Genomic DNA, 18,057 nt, shown 5'->3' with positions numbered 1-18,057 from the left:
TAAATAAATAAAACACACAATAAAAAATAAAATAAAACATTTTTTTTAATTATACAAATCAAGAAAAAACCATTTTTTCGGTTTTTCATTGAAACATTTCCTTTTCAATAATATTTTTACAGTGAGTCGTTTAAGTAACTAGAGTAATACTCTAATAGCTAGAGTATTTTGTTAAGTATATTGGAATATATTGGTGGCATAGTCGTATATATTTGTTTATATTCTTCTTGTAAACAACTTCGCAATCTCCCCCTAGATATTTTATATCATCAATACCATTCACAATCATTTTGAAGACAGATTCTAGCTTTGGAATTGCTTATGTATTCCTCGTTTCAAACAAAAGAAATAAAACCAATTCAAATATGTTCATTTGCTTTTATGTTTATTGCTTTTACATGTTCAGCACAAACGAGTGATTTATTTCAATGTAAATCATACAAATTACACGAATCCACGTAATTTAGTAGGGACAATTTTCTGAATCAACTTCGATAATGCCAAGCCGATGAGACGAACTATTCTTTCAAAGAGCTCTATATATTTGCTTATGATGTTTTGCTGGAAAGAAAAATTGTCAAAAATGTAATAGTGTTCAAAAACAAACAGGACACATGATCTCTTAATAAATGAATGCTAAAAATAGAACAAAAATTATGAAAATTAAGTGATTTTATTATTAACATAAAATATTTTTGATAATTTTGATTGATTGGCATTTTTTTCCGATGCTAGCTAACTAGTGCTTGTCAGCATTCATAAAGATACACCCACAAAAGACAATCAAAACAACCAAAACGATTGCCAAACCAAAATAATACAGGCTATAATTTTCATAAAAATCAACCATGAACTGATATTTGAGAAGCAAACAAAAAAATGACATTGCAAAGACGACAACACATATCAATGTAAACGATGCCAGTGTGGTCATTACCAGTGTTTTGCTACATGTTTCTGTGATTGTAAAATTCCGGTTGTTTGGGGAATCTGGAAATTCAGCATCTGGGCGAGAATGATGAAAAATGTGACTATTGAAATGTTGCTCAATCTGTAGTTTGAAATCAGTCGATGCCTCATCAATTATATGTTCTGGGCGGCCTGACTTGAAGAATCCCTCGAACTCATTCCAATCGTTGTTGACCATGTTAATAAACCCGTCCGTGTAGTCCCTGTCACTATAGTATGAAAACGGAATGGATAACAAGCAAATAAATGAAAATGAGAATTTGGCAATGGAATCGATTGAAGAAAAAACAGACACATGAAAATAATTAAAAAAACAGACATTTGTTTATCTGTTTATCTCTTACTGCAACGATCTTAGAATTATTCCGTCGACTGGCGTCTTATCAACTGCCCAGCAAATCGTCATCAATCGGTACATTTTTTCGATTAGTTCGTTGATTTGATTATTTTGATATGACCGCTTGATGTACAACGACTTATTTTCATGAATGGTCACCAAAATTGAGGTAAACGTATCAATGGCATTTCTGTAGCGACTCATCATCATATAAGAGAAACCAGCATAATACGACGTCAAGACTTCAAAAGCTGGTATCGGTGTGTTTTGATCCTTCTTGTGAATATTAATCGATTTCAACAAATTAATTGCCTTTTTATAATCACCACACAACGAATGTAAGCGCAACATTTCAACCAAACTAAAATAGTGCAGCGTACTCGCAACTGACTTGGAATCGATGTTGGATGAATGCGTTAGAAATTTGCTGTATATATCAGAAAATGTATTTCTCGCATCATCACGCCCGTTAACCTCAATATATCGAGACACGAAAGTGTCGATTATTTGCCATAGCCAATCGTCTGGCAGTTTCAATTGAACGGGTTTCGATGCCTTCGCAATCAAATCAAAAAATTTGCGACAGTTTTCAAATGCAGACTTGTGGTCCTGGTTTGGTAGTGACGAGATGTGCGTATATGCATGACGCTGACGTAATTCTTTGCAGAGTATAATTGACAATTTGTCTTTACCAAATTTTTTGTCATCCGGCCAATGACTTTTTACAAAATATGCATTGTTCAGCAACAAAACCGTGCGCTCGTAATAACCCAGAATTTCGCTGTCATTTTTATTATTTAATGCATTGAATAGTTTTTCAATGGTGGGTTTGAGTTGGTTATCCTAGAAATTTAAATTTAAATTCCCGATTAAATGAATGCTTATACGACACATCAAATTCAGACCTATAGAATATTCGATGAATTTCTAAGAATGTCAGCAATCTAATTATTTAAAATTACTCACCATATTAGAAAGTTCCATTTGATTGTTCGATTTTCGCTTAATTCTCGCTGCAAATTTATTTAATTTACTATACACAGTCTGTAAATAGTGCAAAAAAAAAATTGTGTCGATGACAATAGACTTTTTTTGCATAGCAATTGAAGTTTGGCCCGACGCCATATTGAATCTTTCGTATGCTGTTGAAAATTATTGATGGCGCCACTTATTATAGTGCGATACGAAAAAAAAAACACTTCAAAGGAATGTAAAATTTATGGAACAAAGAAAACGGAAAATTTCGCTGGTGAAAATAAAAAAAAGATAAACATTCTTCTGATTGTTTGACCAAAAGAAATAAACTGAAATAATAATAATTTTTTTGTTTCCCTCAATGTGTTCGTAAACATTTTATACACGCAGAATTTTTTTTTTTGCGTATGTGTGTGTGTGTGCACTAATACTAAGAAACGTGGATTAAACCGCCAATTTCATACTACTTGTATATATAAATAGATATATTTTGTAATTTTATATATACGTCTATTAAAACTGTGCTAAAAATGATTGATTTTTTTTTCTTTGTTGTATTTTCCCCAAATCGATATACCATCCGACGCACACACTTAAGCGCATATATATTTGAACGCATACACCGGCAGTTTGTATCATTATTACACACATGCGTTTGACGTTTTCGTGTTGACACTAGTCTCATGTTTGCATCGATAACTATGTTTGATTTGCTTCAGCTGTCATTTGTACAGCACGCAATACCAGCCGATTTCGATATTTTTCGATTAATCTGAAATAAATTATCTTATCTTTTAACCACTTAAAAAAATCAAGACAGCGTAAAACCAATCGTGTATGCAACGAAATGTAGTTTCATCGAAATAAAATTGTGATAAATTGTTACCTTTATCCTATTTTTTTAAATAAAAAAAAATCGATTGAATCTGTAGTAGTGCAAAATTTCATATTTCTGTAAAATTTATTTGCTGCTCTCGACCTCATTTACAAATTCAAAAAATCATCTAATTCTAATTATAGTAAATTATAAAAATAGTACACTACGAGTTATTGTAGTAGTCTCTATTTGAATTGATAACTGCAGTGCTTTATTCAGTCAGAATGTGTCATTCTAAAGTCATTTGTAAAGGTATGAAAAAGTGAAGAAAACATTTTTTTCAATCAAACCGCCTAAAAAAATACTTGATTTTTTTTTATAATGTGGATTTGTACAGTTTTGATTAGATAAATGTTGCCCGGAAAATATTTGGCCACAATGCGATCGATCATTGGATTGATGAATTAATTGATTGTGATTCGATGTATAATGGATTTAATTGATGAAAGTGATGATGATGCCGGTAGCGATACATCGACGCAAGAAAGTTGTACGCTAGTACGAAATGACAGTGTGAATAAAACGGATGCAATTAATCGTCGCATTTCAAATTATATCGGCGATTCAAGGCATTCCGCCGAATATAATAATTTCGAAATGTTGCCATCGCATAAATTATCACGCCGAAATAAATATCTTAAGCTATTTCTGTGTATATTTGGATTTTCTTCTACGCTGATAATTTTGTCACAAATTTATTTATCGCTTTATTTGGATGGATCTGCGTTTGGATGTAAGTTTTTTTTCTTATTATTATCTTCTCTTTTTTTTTGAATGTTCATTTTATAACATAGAAATGAATAACAAAACAAAAAACTTATGCGTTTTCCAGTAAATTTGTCAGTTTCTGGATGGGATCGAAACCAGAGCCGAAGTATACCATTTTATATTCTGCCCGATGAGAATACCACCATTTTAGAACCATCGTCATTATGTAAAGGAAATTCACCAATTTTGCTGCTCATCGTAATTTGTTCATCGGCTGACAATTTTGAAATAAGGTATAGTATTAATCAAGTATACCATACATCCAATAACCACGTGCTTCTATTAAATGTTGTGCTAATTGGTACAGACAAACATTGCGAGAAACGTGGGCCAACACCAGCGAATTCAATTATTCAAAATTTTCATCGCTTCATTCACACCTCAGAGGAAAATATTTACCGATTAACTATCCTAATTGGAGGAATTATACAGTATCTAACTATAAGGTAGCTCAAATAAAATTTTATTGCACATAACTTTTTATATGGGCGTTTGCGTTTGAATTGTTCTAATTTACATCATTTTTTAAAATTTTTGATAATTTTTATTTCTAACACAAAAACATATTTCAATTTTTAAATGCAATAGGAGTCTTCCGATAGTGCAAAAGAAAAAAATAGTGATAACATTTATGATGAAACTAGTCATGTAGACTTCCAAATACGAACCGTCTTTCTTATCGGCCAAACTGAAAACAATGAAACCCAGGATCAAATTCTTGAAGAGAGTCGCATACACAACGACCTTATTCAAGAAAGTTTTTTAGATACCTACAATAATTTAACATTAAAAACTGTTATGATGTTGAAATGGATCAACAATAATTGCGTTGGAAAAGGTATAAACAAACAAACAATGGAATTTGATTATCGTAAAATGATTTTAAAAATTAATATCATGTGATCTTTTCTTTTCTTCTAGTAAAATTTTTAATGAAATGTGATGATGATACGTTTGTTCATGTACCGAATTTGATTCATTTTCTACTTGGTGGCACAGTCCCCGTGTATAATTATACACTTCAGCGATATAATCAAAAAACGATACGCACACTATCCGCCGCAAATCGACTGCATCAGTATGAAAATCTTCTGATTGGCACTCGATTTTGCAAGTCAAAGCCAATCAGAGATTTTCGAAGTAAATGGTAATAGAATGTTTAAAAACAACAAAAACCAAATTAAAATTCAACTGTAAATGTTCGATAGGTTCGCGCCACGATACATGTACGATAAGACAAATTATCCAAACTATTTATCTGGTACTGCATATGTGTTCACAATGGATGCTAGTGAAAAATTATACAATGCATCGATGGTAATGCCAATATTACACTTAGAAGACGTTTATTTGACAGGTAAGTTTTTTAGGTTTAGACAATTTGTAAATAAATATACCATAAATTCCTAATATTTAGGTATTTGTGCTGAAAATGCAACTATCACACCGCAAGATCACCCGCTATTCAATTACTTGCCTTATAGTCATTTATGTGAAGTGCGAGGTAATACGTTTACATAAACATTTAACATATTCAATGATTTAATGATTTTGTATTTCAATTATTCAATTAGGAATGATAACAGTACATGAAATCAAATCAATTGCAATGCGAAAAGCCTATAACTTTGTTATGAAATCGAATGTTACCTGCTCAGGACCGGGAAGAAAAGCGACAGTTCGTCCATTAAAAAAGACCTATTGTTAAGTATAAGTACTAAGACTTTTATTTGTTTATGTATTTAAATTAAAAAAAAAAATGGTCTTATAACAGTAGAAAAATGCCAAATTTCAGAGGAAACGAGACAAAACACTTTAAACCGTGCATTCCAACTGACTGATATCAAAAGTAGCTATTAATTATTATTTTTCCTTAATTTAAGTTATTTGCCAATTTGCCAGCTATTATTTTTTCTTCTTCTATATGAAATCAAATCCTCATGGTATACTGTTGGATATGCAGCATTTTTAAGCTCTGTACGCCAAGTATACAGATTCTCCATTGATACATATATTTGATTTATATTTTATTTATATTTACGTTGCACATTTTCGATAAAATGATGTTGTCTTCTTCAGATTATATTTAAATAGTATAAATATGTTGTTACCAAAAAGTGGCATTGACACAATTTAATATGTGCCAATACAAATGTAATATGATTGTTCAATGTAGAAAATCACATTCAATTTAAATGGCGAAAATGATAGCGACGAAACGATTATATCCATGATTACGTAATAAACGTGCTGCTGTATCTTCTATCAAATCATTTTTTTTTTCTAAATTCCATCACTAGACTCACTTCGCACGATTGTTTGGCGTAGACTTGCACAGTAGTTTTGTAATATGTCTGACACTGCAAACATGCACAAACGAATTAACCGCTATATATCTCATTAACTTTGTGAATTCAGAGACAAATGTAAAAGGTCACAGAAGAATTTGAATGGATAGGATTCTTCAATTTCTCAAAATACTTAATAAATCAATAGATTCCAAGTGAATTTCACAAACTAACCAGATTAATGACGCTTATATGATGTTATGAAAAAAGTATTTTAAATTGTTAGATTGACGACAATTGATGCCAATTTTTATTTAAATAATTTTAATGATTTACCATATTTATTTATTGGAATTAAAAAAAAAACAACAAATACAAATAAAATAAGTGTCTATTACGAAGCACATTAATTTGTGTGTATGTGTTTAAAATTACCACTATTTAAATTGATTTGAATAATTTGATGTGTTCATTCAATCGGACGAATTGATTAAGCACATTAATTTGTGTGTATGTGTTTAAAATGACCACTATTTAAATTGATTTGAATAATTTGGACGAATATAATGTATTTTCGAATTGAATAAAAAAACCCGAAGAGAGAACTATTTGTATTATTTAAATGTTTTTTTTTTTTCAGTTTACAGCTCGAATGTATTAAATTGAACAATAGACTCCGGTAAGTAATTACATCAGATCAAGAGTTTTGAGGGGGAAATCGATTTTTATGAATTACCTTTGTACTCAAATTTTTTGTTTCATGAGTTAGAACCAGTAAAAAATTAAGAAAAATTACAACAATTAATTATTTTCCAATCGTTTTTAATCGTTTATTTTTTTCTTCTTTTTTTATTTCATAATTTCCGTTCGAAATTTCATATACAGTTTCGTGATTTTTATATATAATATGTTATTTTAAATGCAAATATTCCATTTTTATCTATCGCTGAGATGCAAATCGAAGACGATTTCGTTGATGTGCTAAAATAAAATCGAGACCGTTTTCCTGTATTCATATCAATATCAATTTTGTGTTATATACCGTAAATGTGTTTGTATGCTGTTGTATAATAAAGAAAATATACTGCAGAATATACTAAAAGAATGGGACTAGATTTAATCAGAAAAAAAAGAACGAAAAAGCTGTATATGTACATAATTTGTATGAAACTATTTATGTGCTATTTCAAATGACTGAAAGCGTTTGTTTCATCTACTTGAGCATGTGAATATGTGTTTGGTTTTATTTGCGCTTGGATATAAACATGGCCTGTTTTCTCTCTTTGTGTGTGTCTCTCTCTCTCCATATATATATATATATTGTTTATATAATTTTATCGTTTATCGTCGTCATTATTAAGTTCTTATCATTGATATCAATTTATCTCGACAGCTTCAGATTGTTGTATACATGATCGAAACGTTTTCAGATTTTGTTTGTTGCTTTCAGTTGATGAAATCAATGCTTGTGTCTGTCGTTCTTAGATTGTATTGTTAAATACATACATACATATATATAGAATTGTATTTAAAGCTAAAAAAAAAATTCTATGTACAATGTCCTCCTTGAAAAGAAGCTGATGCCACAAAATCGTTAAAAAATGCGCTATTATAAATGTTAAGTGCTTTGTATCGGTGTATTTTCACCAATAGTATGAAATCGGTCTGGTTACTCGGTCGTTTATTTCGTAGACCGTTACCAAATTATCCGAATAGCCACATGCGATATGGCCTTTGAGCGGATGAAATGTTAAGCAAGAAATATACTTTCGAGATCCTCGATAGCCACTGTCGCTGCCACAGCGTGTACGATTCAATTCTTGTCCATTATAATGATAAAGTGTGATTGTTGATTCGGCGCCAATTGCAACAATATTACTATACGGATAGACAGCCATTGCACTTGCTTCACGATTTATTTTCCATCGTTCCATAACACGATTTGTACGAAAATCAATGCAAACACATTCGCCATTTCGACATCCCGTAAATAATGTACCGGTTTCGGTGATCATTGAACATTCAAGCAAACGTTCATTATGCTCACGATATGTGTGAACAATGGATGATTCGACATTACATCTTATGTCGATGATTTTGCAGCAGCCATCATCAAAACCGGCAACCGTTAAACCTTCATTTGATGTGCTGAGTACACGTACAGCTGCCTCACTATCGGTCGGTATTTCAGCCTTTTTCATTTCAGTTTCTGGATCCCAGAAACGAATACTCTTCGCATTGCTGCCACTTACAATGACATTATTCATCGGTTGATATGTTGTAATTAGGCCACATGTGTTTGTTGTGCGATTTGCATTGGTAACATCGCTTATTGCTTGGAATCCGGTGATAAGTGTTGGTTTTTCTCTATGGTCTGTCGGTGGTTTCCAAATGCGAATGCATCCATCATCATGTCCGATTAGAACAAGAGCTCGTGTCGATGGATTTATAAATTCAAACGATGTCACTTCCGAATTTTGTGTATGCCGCCAATGCATTGGAATGTTAAGCGGTATTTCAGCCGGTGCATACGCATGAATCAATTTACTATTTCGATCGTTTACCATAACCTTATCTTTATAGGCAACAGCACTTTGCTCTTCAAACGGATGAAAACGGATTAGATTTGGTGTGCTTTGTGTTTGAGCACACCACAATTGTGACAAATACAATGTGGACACACCATTTTGAATTGTATACTCAATATCACGCACCAATTTCGGATCTAAATGTTTGCAACGTGATTTTGTAAAGTATTTTTCATGTTTTTCACCCATATTGGTGACATTTGCCGAACTCCATGAAATATAATTGGTCGTTACAATTGGCTTTGGTTTCATTGGATCTTGATTTTCATCATTTGATGAACTTCCCGATGTAATATTGATGTCAGCATTTATTGTTGTATTGACTGCCGTCAAATCGGTTTCAATGCGTGAATTTTTACGCGAACGATTGCCCGATTGTGAACGATCCAGAATCGGTGTTGTGCTTCGTGAATTGTTTCGTTCAATTTTTCCATGAATCTCGATTCCATGACGACTCAATGACAAATTGGCTACCGGCGGCGAATTGCCACCAAGATAATTAACTCTTGTATTTGGGCTTGGTGGCAAACTCAATGAATATGTCTCTTTTTCAGCCTCTTTTGCTGGATTTAAATCGACAATAATATACATCACAATTTCCTTGGCCATTTTTACAACGTCCGGACATGGATCGTGGCAAAATGATAACAAGCCACGCCATAGCTTTATGTAAATTGAATTGAATCCCAAGGCAGTCGTGCCTATGTTCAATATTGAATTTGAGCTTGATACACGCTTTATTCGTTCCCAACTATGCGTATTCGGAACATTATTTGTATTTGAATCTTGTGTTGATGCTGCCATGAATACATTCAAAAATAGCATAACGATCCATTGTAAGGCAGCCAAAAGTTCCATTCTCACGATTGGGCTCATATCATTGCCAACCGTTGAGAATAATGTTAATGCAATGCTTCGATCTAAATTATTTGCGTGCTCGGTGCGATCGGTTTTTTGTGAGCTTATGAATGTGCCTAATGCATATACAGCCGCTGCTCTCACTTCAGGTACACTGTCCAACAACAGCGGATATAGTTTTTCATGTGCCAAATCCCTAACGCCCGACCATCTAGCCTTGTCATAATTTTGCCATAAATGACCCAAACAGATGGCCAACCATTGGCGCAACGATGCACATCGGTCGTTTATTTGCTCCAAACATATTGAAACTAACGATGATTGTAATGCACTCGCTTGACCCATTGGAAAATTATGAACGATGGACGCAAGCACAAATGCAGCCAATGTACGATAATTTGGTGTAATTATTGGATCTTGTAACACAGATAAAAAGTATTTTTGACCTTGATCACACACCAAGTCCACTTGACATGTCACATCAACGGCCAAAATTTTTGCCCAAATAAAAACTAATAGTGGCCGCAATTCCTTGGCCGATGCTTGCAATAACTTCAATACATATGGGAAAATTCCAACGCTCAACGCCAAATTTACGGCCCATGGTCCTAAATCTAAAAATCGTCCAAGCAATTCCAAGGCACGTAAGCGATGTACTTGTGACAACAACACTTGTAGAACTGCGAAATAAAAAAATGGAAACGTTTTTTTTTAAATACTGAAAAAGAAAAGGAAAAAATGCTTGAATTTACCAATCGGAAGTTGTTCGGGTGGTTCACGTTCTTCGTTGCCGCGCTCAAGCCAAACATGAAAAGCGGTTAGCTGATCTTCGAAAAATGGTGAATTCTGGTATGGTGCATTGCGTTCAACGATATCGGGCAGTTGCTGCAATGCCAAATCAATGGCCAAGTCCCATGCTTGCCACATATGATGCCGATAACCATTGGGAATTTGTGGACTAGAAACTGGTGTACAATCGTACGAACGCATTATCCTTTCAGCCAATAAAAAATTACGAAACAAACTAGCCACCAACAGATCTTGACGAAATAGACGCTGAAAGAGATCTCTTGGTAGTGTATTCCATGCAATTGTATCAGTGATTGCTGTAAAAATCCAATTGAGTTCGCCAAGCATAGTGCGTCTGTCGTTCAATTGACCTGGTATGCGATCAATTAATTCCTGGGTAAGGTGTGGCACCAGCAATGATGTTTTTTGTAACATAAACCATTTTAGTGCGATTTTAATCGGTGTAGTTAGGCAAGCAGTAAATAAATCGGCCGGCAATTGTGGATTCATTGGTAATATTTGATCTTCACTGCATGCAGCCAGTTGAATACAATTACGAAATGAATTAAATGGCTGTGTACTGGGCGATGCATTCAAATTTCCGGTACTCGATGCAATTTGCTCAAATTCACGTTCATGTTGTTCGGCAAATTGAATAAACCATTTAACAATGATGCCAGCATTCGAGCAATCGTATACATAAATCGATGGTGATCCCATCCAAGATTGTAAATCATAAATCGACAATGGAATATATTGTGTATATGTGCGATTAAATACCCAAATTTCACCGTTCAGTGTTGGTCGCGGTACACCATGACCATTGTAATGAAATAAAACCCGTTCCTCTTTTGCATTGCGACGCAATGAAACGCACAATTTTTTCACATCTTCAACGGTTGGATCAAGTGATTGCTTGTAACGGGCCCGTGGTTGCCAACGTTCGTATTGTTTTTGTAAATTGGCGCCGATCAATTCGAGCGCCTTCTGCGGTGACATTGACGATGGATCAATCCAGCATTCTAATCGGGCACAAGGTGTTATTTTAAACACATCTGGTGGATCAACACCAACATTTAAACATACAACCAATGCCACGCTCACCGTTTTCATTCGATCCCGTATACGCCACGATTTCGATATATCAACAATTTCTTTTTTGTTTGTTGCATGCCTTCGTCGATCAAAAATGTCATTTTGAATTTTAAACTTTTGAATGATATCGTTGATGGATGGCTTAAAAAAATTCTCTTTTATTATTATCTTTCCTTCCATGATGATGTTGATGATGCCTCCTTTTCCAGTCGTCCAGACGTCCACCCGTTGTTGTCCACAACCAATTTTCAGTCGTGCTGGTCAATTTTCACCAAACAACTCGTTTTTCACCACAACGGTGAAATTTTCCACTTTCAAATGTAGAGCAGTTCAATTGATTTTATTGTGTCGTGCTTTTGCAATTGATTCGCTTTTGATTTATTATACAACGCAGTTGAAACCGAGCACATTGCCAGAACATTTGCGTATTATTTTCGTTATGATGAATGATTGTTTGCCGACATTTGACAATCCTGCAATAAAAATTCATTTAATTTCACACTTTTTCACATTCAAGATTTTTCTATAGAAAAAACTAACACTTGAATTCTAAATGCCACACAATTCACGAAATGTACCTTTTGAATTATACGAAATTTTCTCTCACACAATATAACTTTACTTTAAATAACATGCAATGCAATTACGAATCGTGATAGAAAAAGAAAAATAAAAATGGATGGTTATTTGACACTTCTATCATAATTGGTTGCGTTCAATATTTCCACGCGCTTAAGTACTTAACGTACTTAAATCATTAGCATGTTTTTTCCACTTTTTTTTCAACTTTTTTCACATTTTTTATCTTGAAATTGTTTCGATTTAGATTTGAAATTATTTTCGATTCATTTGCCTAAGTTGCAGAAATTATTTAACTGCAATGTTTCTGTTTCTGCATTGTCGGCTCCATTCAAATGTTATGACATGCATGTGTTGTTAATGTCTGAGTATGTGTGACATTTGTGCACAGCCATGTGCCAGCAAGCTTTTAACTAACATTAGCTCAATACAAATTGAACTGTCAATAACACATCAGAAAATAAAGAGAATAAAGAAAACGGAAAAAAGAAAAATAATAATACAACTAGTTCAAGTTGCACATAAAAAGTGAAAGCCACACAAAAGGTGGATTTGTAGAGTATAAATCATGAGCGAGGTAAAATTATCAGCAGAAGTTGTTTAGTTTTTGTTTATTGTTTTTCAAAGTTTATTTATAACAAAGTTAATTTTCGGTGTGCATTTATCTTAGGATCATGATAATGATGACTATGATCGAGAAGATTTGGAGCACGTGGAAAATTTACTCTATGCAAATATTCATTATAATACGGGATACGATGAAAATCAATCGACTGCATCGAATAACGGTAACAATGATGATAACACACTGACTGAATTGGACCGATCAAATGGTTCAGCGGCACGACGAAATGCCAAACGATACTGGAGCACAAATACCCCAAACAATAGGGCTGCATCGAATTTTAAGCCATTTCACAAGGAAAAACAGTCGGGTACTTACATAAGCATTTCACTTTCATTTTCACGTTATTTTCATTTGATTTCATTTTTTTTTTAACTTATCTCTAGGCATTTACAAAACGGGTAAAGTTACGACCAAAGATGTGAATGAAAGCGCACCTGATGATGCCAAAAATAATGAAAATCGTGATGGTATCAGTAATGCACCAACAACTGTTACACCCAAACAATTTACACCGTACATATCGTTTTTACCATTTAACGATTCCACTGCTAATGAAGAGCAAACGCAATCACCATCACCATCACCGGTGGCCAGTACAAGTAAACAAAGTGAACCCAAATCAACTGTATTGAACACAAATAATGATTTGATTCGTAAAAATTTAACAGTCACACACATAAATCCATTCAGCAAAAAAGGCACGATTGAACAATACAAAAATTTATTAAGCGAAGATGATTCGATCGTAAGTGTAGCGAATAAAACTCTTCTAAATAAAAAACGATTGAATCCGTTCAATCCACTGTCGAGAAAGGCGAAAAAGAAGAAATCAGATACGAAAAGTGTACGCAAAAATCGCGAAGAGTTAAAACAACTGGCTGCAAATGCCGACGTTATCGATGTAGACGATGCAGATAAAGATGATGACGATGTCATTATACTGCCAACACAGAAACCACCATTGATTTGCCTTGACAGTTCGGACGATGAAGAAAGCAATGCAACTAATGTCGCAGAGCATGCATTCACCGAACCAAATGCCGTTAGTGATAATCGTCGTAAAATGCCACGCTGTTCAAGCCCATCCAGTTCAATTCAATCGACCGATGATTTTATTGCACAAAATGACCAAAGAACATTTGGCTTTGACACATTTGCAACACTTTCGGATGAAGATCTTTGTCATGTGAGTGAAACGGTTGAAAATCAATTGACTCATAACAAAACGTCAGAAAGTACATCAAGCAAACGAACGCCCATTCCAACTAATAATGACAATGCGATTTTCACACCACCAAAACAAATGCAAAAAGATAAAAACAAAGCCAAGAAATCATATGAAGTTGGTGCCAACAGTTTTACTGCCGTCGATGTATACGAATCGGAAAGTTCAGATATGCCAGATTCAATTTATGCAAAAGGCACATCGAATAAACGAAAGAAATTGTCTGATTCGGATAGCAGTAGTGTGGAAAGTATAACGATTCCAAAATCGAAACGTTTGCGAAAACGAAAAAAGAGTTCGGGCAGCGCTAAAGAATCGGATCACAAATACTCCGATGAATCTAGCTCCGATTTACCCGAAATGGATGATGACACCGATGACGATGAGGACGAGGTGTCGAATGAAATTTCATATTTGGTGCGTGGTGAAGCGCTTGGAAAAGTGAAAAATTCCAATAAGAAAAAATCGACAAAGCCCAATAAAAACACGAACGAAAACCGATCGGAAAATGATTTTATAAATAAATTGTCGAGCATCGTTCGTGGTCAAGATGAAAGTGACAATGATGAACTGGAAAGTACACAAGAAACACCAACTGAAACGATTGAGGCACGTGACATTGTTGAAACTGTGTTGCAACGCAGAACAAAGAAATCGAAAAAGAATCAAACTGTTGAAGCCGAAACTGTTGCACCAGAAAATGAAAAAACGAACCCATGGGAGGTTACGGATCAAGTAGGCGAAACGGACGATTTGAATTTGGGTCGAATATTTACGGATATTAATGGTGAAAGTGATCAAGTGGTATCGGATGACGCAAAATCGGAAAATACAAAATCAGACTCGGCACAAAAAACAACACCAGCAAATGAATCAAATGAAAATGTGACCGAAAATGAAACTAATCAAAATGAAGATGACAGCGAAGTGTCTGAGTTTGATCTAGAAAGTGGGTGGAATGATGAGATGAGACGATTCTACAATGATTCATGGGGTGGTGAAACGTTCAGCATGAGAAACATTCGTGCTCGAATGCAAAGTAAGTGTTTTTTTTCGTCCATTTTTACATGGAACTTTTGACCCAATTAATTTACGGTTTTTGCTCTGTTTAAAGGAGGCTACCTCAACTGGATGATTACAAACAAAGATAAATTTCCAGGGTCCAGTTATAATAGGGGTCGTCAATATCGTTGCCTAAATTGCCAGGAAAAGGGCCATTTGGCCAAAAACTGTCCACGACCACCAGCAAAAAAGATTTGTCACATGTGCGGTGTGGAAGGTCATCTTGAGCCAAAGTGCCCAAATACAATTTGTCTAAGCGTGAGTTTCAATTTATTTTGATTTTCGATACTTTGCATTTGTTTTCATTCTATTCATATAAAAAAAAAATATTTTTCATTTGACACAGTGTGGTAATAAGGCACAACGATATTTTCGGGGTTGTCAAAATTGTTCACGCGAACGAATGTTGGTTTGTTTTGGATGTAATCAAAAAGGTCACCGGGAAATATTTTGTCCAGATCGATGGCGTAGATATCATTCAACGGTAAGTATCACATTTTTAAATAAATTTTCCAAACAAATGCAGTGAAAAACATGATCGAAAAAATCTTGTTTCTAATTTACAGACTACCTTAGATCAGCCATTGGTTGAAGAGCCAAGGTCATCGAAAAATCCGCCAAAGCGCAAATATTGTTGCATCTGTGCCACTGAAGGTCACTACGCCGATACATGCAAAAAATCAAATGATATACGTGGTCGATGGCCAACAAAATGGAATGTACATATAAGCAGCTATCGTCCATTATTATTTTCGAAAAACCAGGATCAACAGATGAAGCCGAAATACACAATCCTAGCATCTGACTTGAATGATTATGGTTTTAACTTTGGAAACGAGGTAATAACGACTGGAAATACATTCTATAACCGATTCCAACGGGCAGTCAAATTAGATACAAATCTGAACAAAAGCACATCTTCCGAAAATGATGTGCTGTTTGTGAATGAAACGAATTTACACAGCACCAATGGTCCTACAATCGAAATTGTTGATGATGCTGATTTCGAAATGTCGGGACTTGAAGATGTTAGTGCTTCTGAGGAATTTTCAGAAAATACACAAGATGATAGTTTCATGACCATCGACGACGTGCAGGATGAAGAAGACAAAGAAGCCAAAGAAGAACATGAAGTTGAAGAGCTTACAGTTTCCAATGAAACGGAAAATGCTCAGCCCAAAAACGATAATACTGTGGTTTCAGCCAAAAAAGATGTTGAAATTGAGATATTGAATGATAAAATCCACACTCTTGAAGAACTACGAGAGAAAATGTTGTTGCATAAGTCAAATGCTGTGGAGGAAGATGAGAGCAGTGATCAAAACACAACCACCGAGAGTGAATCAACGATTTCTGAGCGAGCAAATGATATTGTTACAACTGCATCCATTTTACCTGATTTCATATCGTTGACAAACGATGAACCAGACAAATATAAGCCAACACGATCACCATCGCCCATTTCGGCCGATTCAACGACAAATGCCAATGAAAAAAGTGATGCCACAATCCATCTCACCCAAAAACACTGCAAACATTTGCTATCGGATAGTGGACATCAATTTTTACGTGACAGTGAAACCCAGTTCAATGTATCGGTACGTTTGGAATGGCGACAATTTGGAAATGTTTTGATTGTCAATGGTATCGCAAGTGATCAACAAAATTTTCATAATGTTTTAAAGCAATTCTTTAATACAATTGAAGTGTCGAAAAAATCAAGCAGTATCGTTCAACTACCAAAAAATCGTGTCACATTGATCAATTTTGTTCGGAATCAATTGGCTATATTGGATTCACCAACATGCAATGTTAGTAGACTATGTGATGTTCATACGATTTTTCATCGAATACGCGCAACCGAAAAGAATCCATCGAAGGCAAACGTTAAAAAAATTGGTAACTTGCGTAAACACTTAAACATGATCATATTCGGACGATATGGCTTGGGCGATGGAAAGCGTCATTTGTTTGATTTGCAAGAATGTGTACGTGTCATTAGTCAAGAGACAGCAACAAATGTATCCATGGAAATGCGTCAAAGAATGAGTGAACACATTGATTACATTTTCTCCAGCAACGAGCACACAAATTATGCCGATATGATTGACCAATATACTCAATTGAAACGGGACAAAGCATTGCCACCATTACTTTTGGATCGAAAACTATTGGGTCTTAAAATCAATGTCTACCATCCATCAGATGCAAATGGTTCGAATAACACAAGAAAGAATTCTTACACAAATTCACCACATTCACAAACTTACGACAAAGGAATGGAATCATCAACGTCAAGTAATTCAAAGAGTGAAAACAATAAGACAAACAACAAATCACATTCAATGCTCGATATTCAGATCAATGTTTCAACACCATCTACGTCATATCATCAAAACGAAACGATGCATCGTAGCAACAGTTTCTCGTCCAATCGGGATCGACCGCTTGACAAGTGGAAATATTAGTTTATAGTGCTGTTAACATAAGTAGACAAAATGTTCCCGAATATTTAAAAGTTTGATACTTATTGGATTGAAACATTTACAAAATGCAACATATTCTTTTGGTATTTAAAATTGAGCAAAAAGTGATTATAACAATAAAAAAAAACAAGCTAATCTTTGAAAACAACTTTCCATGTTATTATTGTGATGGTTATAGTCAATTTCAATGACTTAACATTACCTCAAAACTAAAATAAAGACATATTATTGGTTCTTCTTCTTTTTTTTTGTTTAATGTCATTAACAAGTGGCTTTTTATTTTTTACTTAAATTGCTTCATTTTAAGTTTTCATTAGGTGAGCCACCGATACCACTATGCATTCATACTTACCTGTATTGACGTCATCAAGTTTAATGCGTGTGTAACTAAAAATAACCGCTTTTTTTCATCATTTCTTCAACAAAAAAAAAGTGAATGAAACGTATTCGAACAATTTTTTGCTTGAATTTTTATCGTATGTTTTTCACTTTATTTTGTCCAACTAAATAAATTACAGCGACAATCTTACAAT

At 34.3% G+C, this 18,057-nt stretch overlaps 4 protein-coding genes across 6 annotated transcripts; 2 read left to right on the top strand and 2 right to left on the bottom strand.

Moving 5' to 3' along the window:
* The first annotated feature begins 32 nt into the window (after window positions 1-32).
* LOC116351521 (beta-1,3-galactosyltransferase 1-like) lies at window positions 33-6,196 on the top strand. 2 transcript variants are annotated; one of them, XM_031783642.1, is made up of 10 exons: window positions 33-3,410; window positions 3,496-3,891; window positions 3,991-4,159; window positions 4,234-4,372; window positions 4,515-4,764; window positions 4,848-5,073; window positions 5,135-5,283; window positions 5,344-5,430; window positions 5,501-5,640; window positions 5,722-6,196. In XM_031783642.1, the coding sequence occupies exons 2-9, from the start codon at window positions 3,588-3,590 to the stop codon at window positions 5,632-5,634; spliced, it is 1,458 nt and encodes a 485-aa protein (XP_031639502.1). In that variant the 5' UTR covers window positions 33-3,410; window positions 3,496-3,587; the 3' UTR covers window positions 5,635-5,640; window positions 5,722-6,196. The 2 variants fall into 2 exon arrangements, with proteins under 2 accessions (XP_031639502.1, XP_031639501.1); XM_031783641.1 differs by having other exon boundaries at window positions 5,501-6,196.
* LOC116351522 (eukaryotic translation initiation factor 3 subunit L-like) lies at window positions 365-2,452 on the bottom strand. Its single transcript, XM_031783643.1, has 4 exons — window positions 2,273-2,452; window positions 1,314-2,149; window positions 938-1,178; window positions 365-561 (listed from the first exon to the last, which is right to left on the bottom strand). Exons 1-4 carry the CDS (start codon window positions 2,429-2,431, stop codon window positions 445-447), a joined length of 1,353 nt encoding a protein of 450 aa, XP_031639503.1. The 5' UTR covers window positions 2,432-2,452; the 3' UTR covers window positions 365-444.
* Window positions 6,197-7,019: 823 nt separating the features above from the next.
* LOC116351520 (regulatory-associated protein of mTOR-like) lies at window positions 7,020-12,199 on the bottom strand. Of its 2 annotated transcripts, none has more exons than XM_031783640.1 (3): window positions 12,085-12,199; window positions 10,413-12,017; window positions 7,020-10,340 (listed from the first exon to the last, which is right to left on the bottom strand). In XM_031783640.1, exons 2-3 carry the CDS (start codon window positions 11,722-11,724, stop codon window positions 7,858-7,860), a joined length of 3,795 nt encoding a protein of 1,264 aa, XP_031639500.1. In that variant the 5' UTR covers window positions 11,725-12,017; window positions 12,085-12,199; the 3' UTR covers window positions 7,020-7,857. The 2 variants fall into 2 exon arrangements, with proteins under 2 accessions (XP_031639500.1, XP_031639499.1); XM_031783639.1 differs by having other exon boundaries at window positions 12,123-12,199.
* Window positions 12,200-12,544: 345 nt separating this feature from the next.
* LOC116351519 lies at window positions 12,545-17,672 on the top strand. The gene is made up of 6 exons (XM_031783637.1): window positions 12,545-12,700; window positions 12,794-13,058; window positions 13,135-15,015; window positions 15,091-15,296; window positions 15,385-15,522; window positions 15,605-17,672. The coding sequence occupies exons 1-6, from the start codon at window positions 12,692-12,694 to the stop codon at window positions 17,504-17,506; spliced, it is 4,401 nt and encodes a 1,466-aa protein (XP_031639497.1). The 5' UTR covers window positions 12,545-12,691; the 3' UTR covers window positions 17,507-17,672.
* The last annotated feature ends 385 nt before the right edge of the window (window positions 17,673-18,057 follow it).

Source organism: Contarinia nasturtii, unplaced genomic scaffold (genome assembly GCF_009176525.2).
Source record: "Contarinia nasturtii isolate CC-2019 unplaced genomic scaffold, AAFC_CNas_1.1 Cnas_scaffold_5585, whole genome shotgun sequence".
NCBI classification, from domain to species: Eukaryota; Metazoa; Arthropoda; class Insecta; order Diptera; family Cecidomyiidae; genus Contarinia; species Contarinia nasturtii.
The sequence above is the reverse complement of the archived record's forward strand: the minus strand, read 5'-3'. Positions and strand labels throughout refer to the sequence as shown.

Coding starts and splice junctions, on each gene's coding strand:
- LOC116351522 (XM_031783643.1), bottom strand. CDS start 2,431: ATGGCGTCGGGCCAAACTTCAATTGCTATGCAAAAAAAGTCTATTGTC. Junction 2,150..2,272: donor AAATGGAACTTTCTAATATG/GTGAGTAATTTT, acceptor TTAAATTTCTAG/GATAACCAACTCAAACCCAC. Junction 562..937: donor AAACATGTAGCAAAACACTG/GTAATGACCACA, acceptor TTTTCTTTCCAG/CAAAACATCATAAGCAAATA.
- LOC116351521 (XM_031783642.1), top strand. CDS start 3,588: ATGGATTTAATTGATGAAAGTGATGATGATGCCGGTAGCGATACATCG. Junction 3,892..3,990: donor GGATGGATCTGCGTTTGGAT/GTAAGTTTTTTT, acceptor TGCGTTTTCCAG/TAAATTTGTCAGTTTCTGGA. Junction 5,431..5,500: donor TCATTTATGTGAAGTGCGAG/GTAATACGTTTA, acceptor TTATTCAATTAG/GAATGATAACAGTACATGAA.
- LOC116351520 (XM_031783640.1), bottom strand. CDS start 11,724: ATGGAAGGAAAGATAATAATAAAAGAGAATTTTTTTAAGCCATCCATC. Junction 10,341..10,412: donor ACCCGAACAACTTCCGATTG/GTAAATTCAAGC, acceptor TTTATTTCGCAG/TTCTACAAGTGTTGTTGTCA.
- LOC116351519 (XM_031783637.1), top strand. Junction 13,059..13,134: donor TCACAAGGAAAAACAGTCGG/GTACTTACATAA, acceptor ACTTATCTCTAG/GCATTTACAAAACGGGTAAA. Junction 15,016..15,090: donor CATTCGTGCTCGAATGCAAA/GTAAGTGTTTTT, acceptor CTCTGTTTAAAG/GAGGCTACCTCAACTGGATG.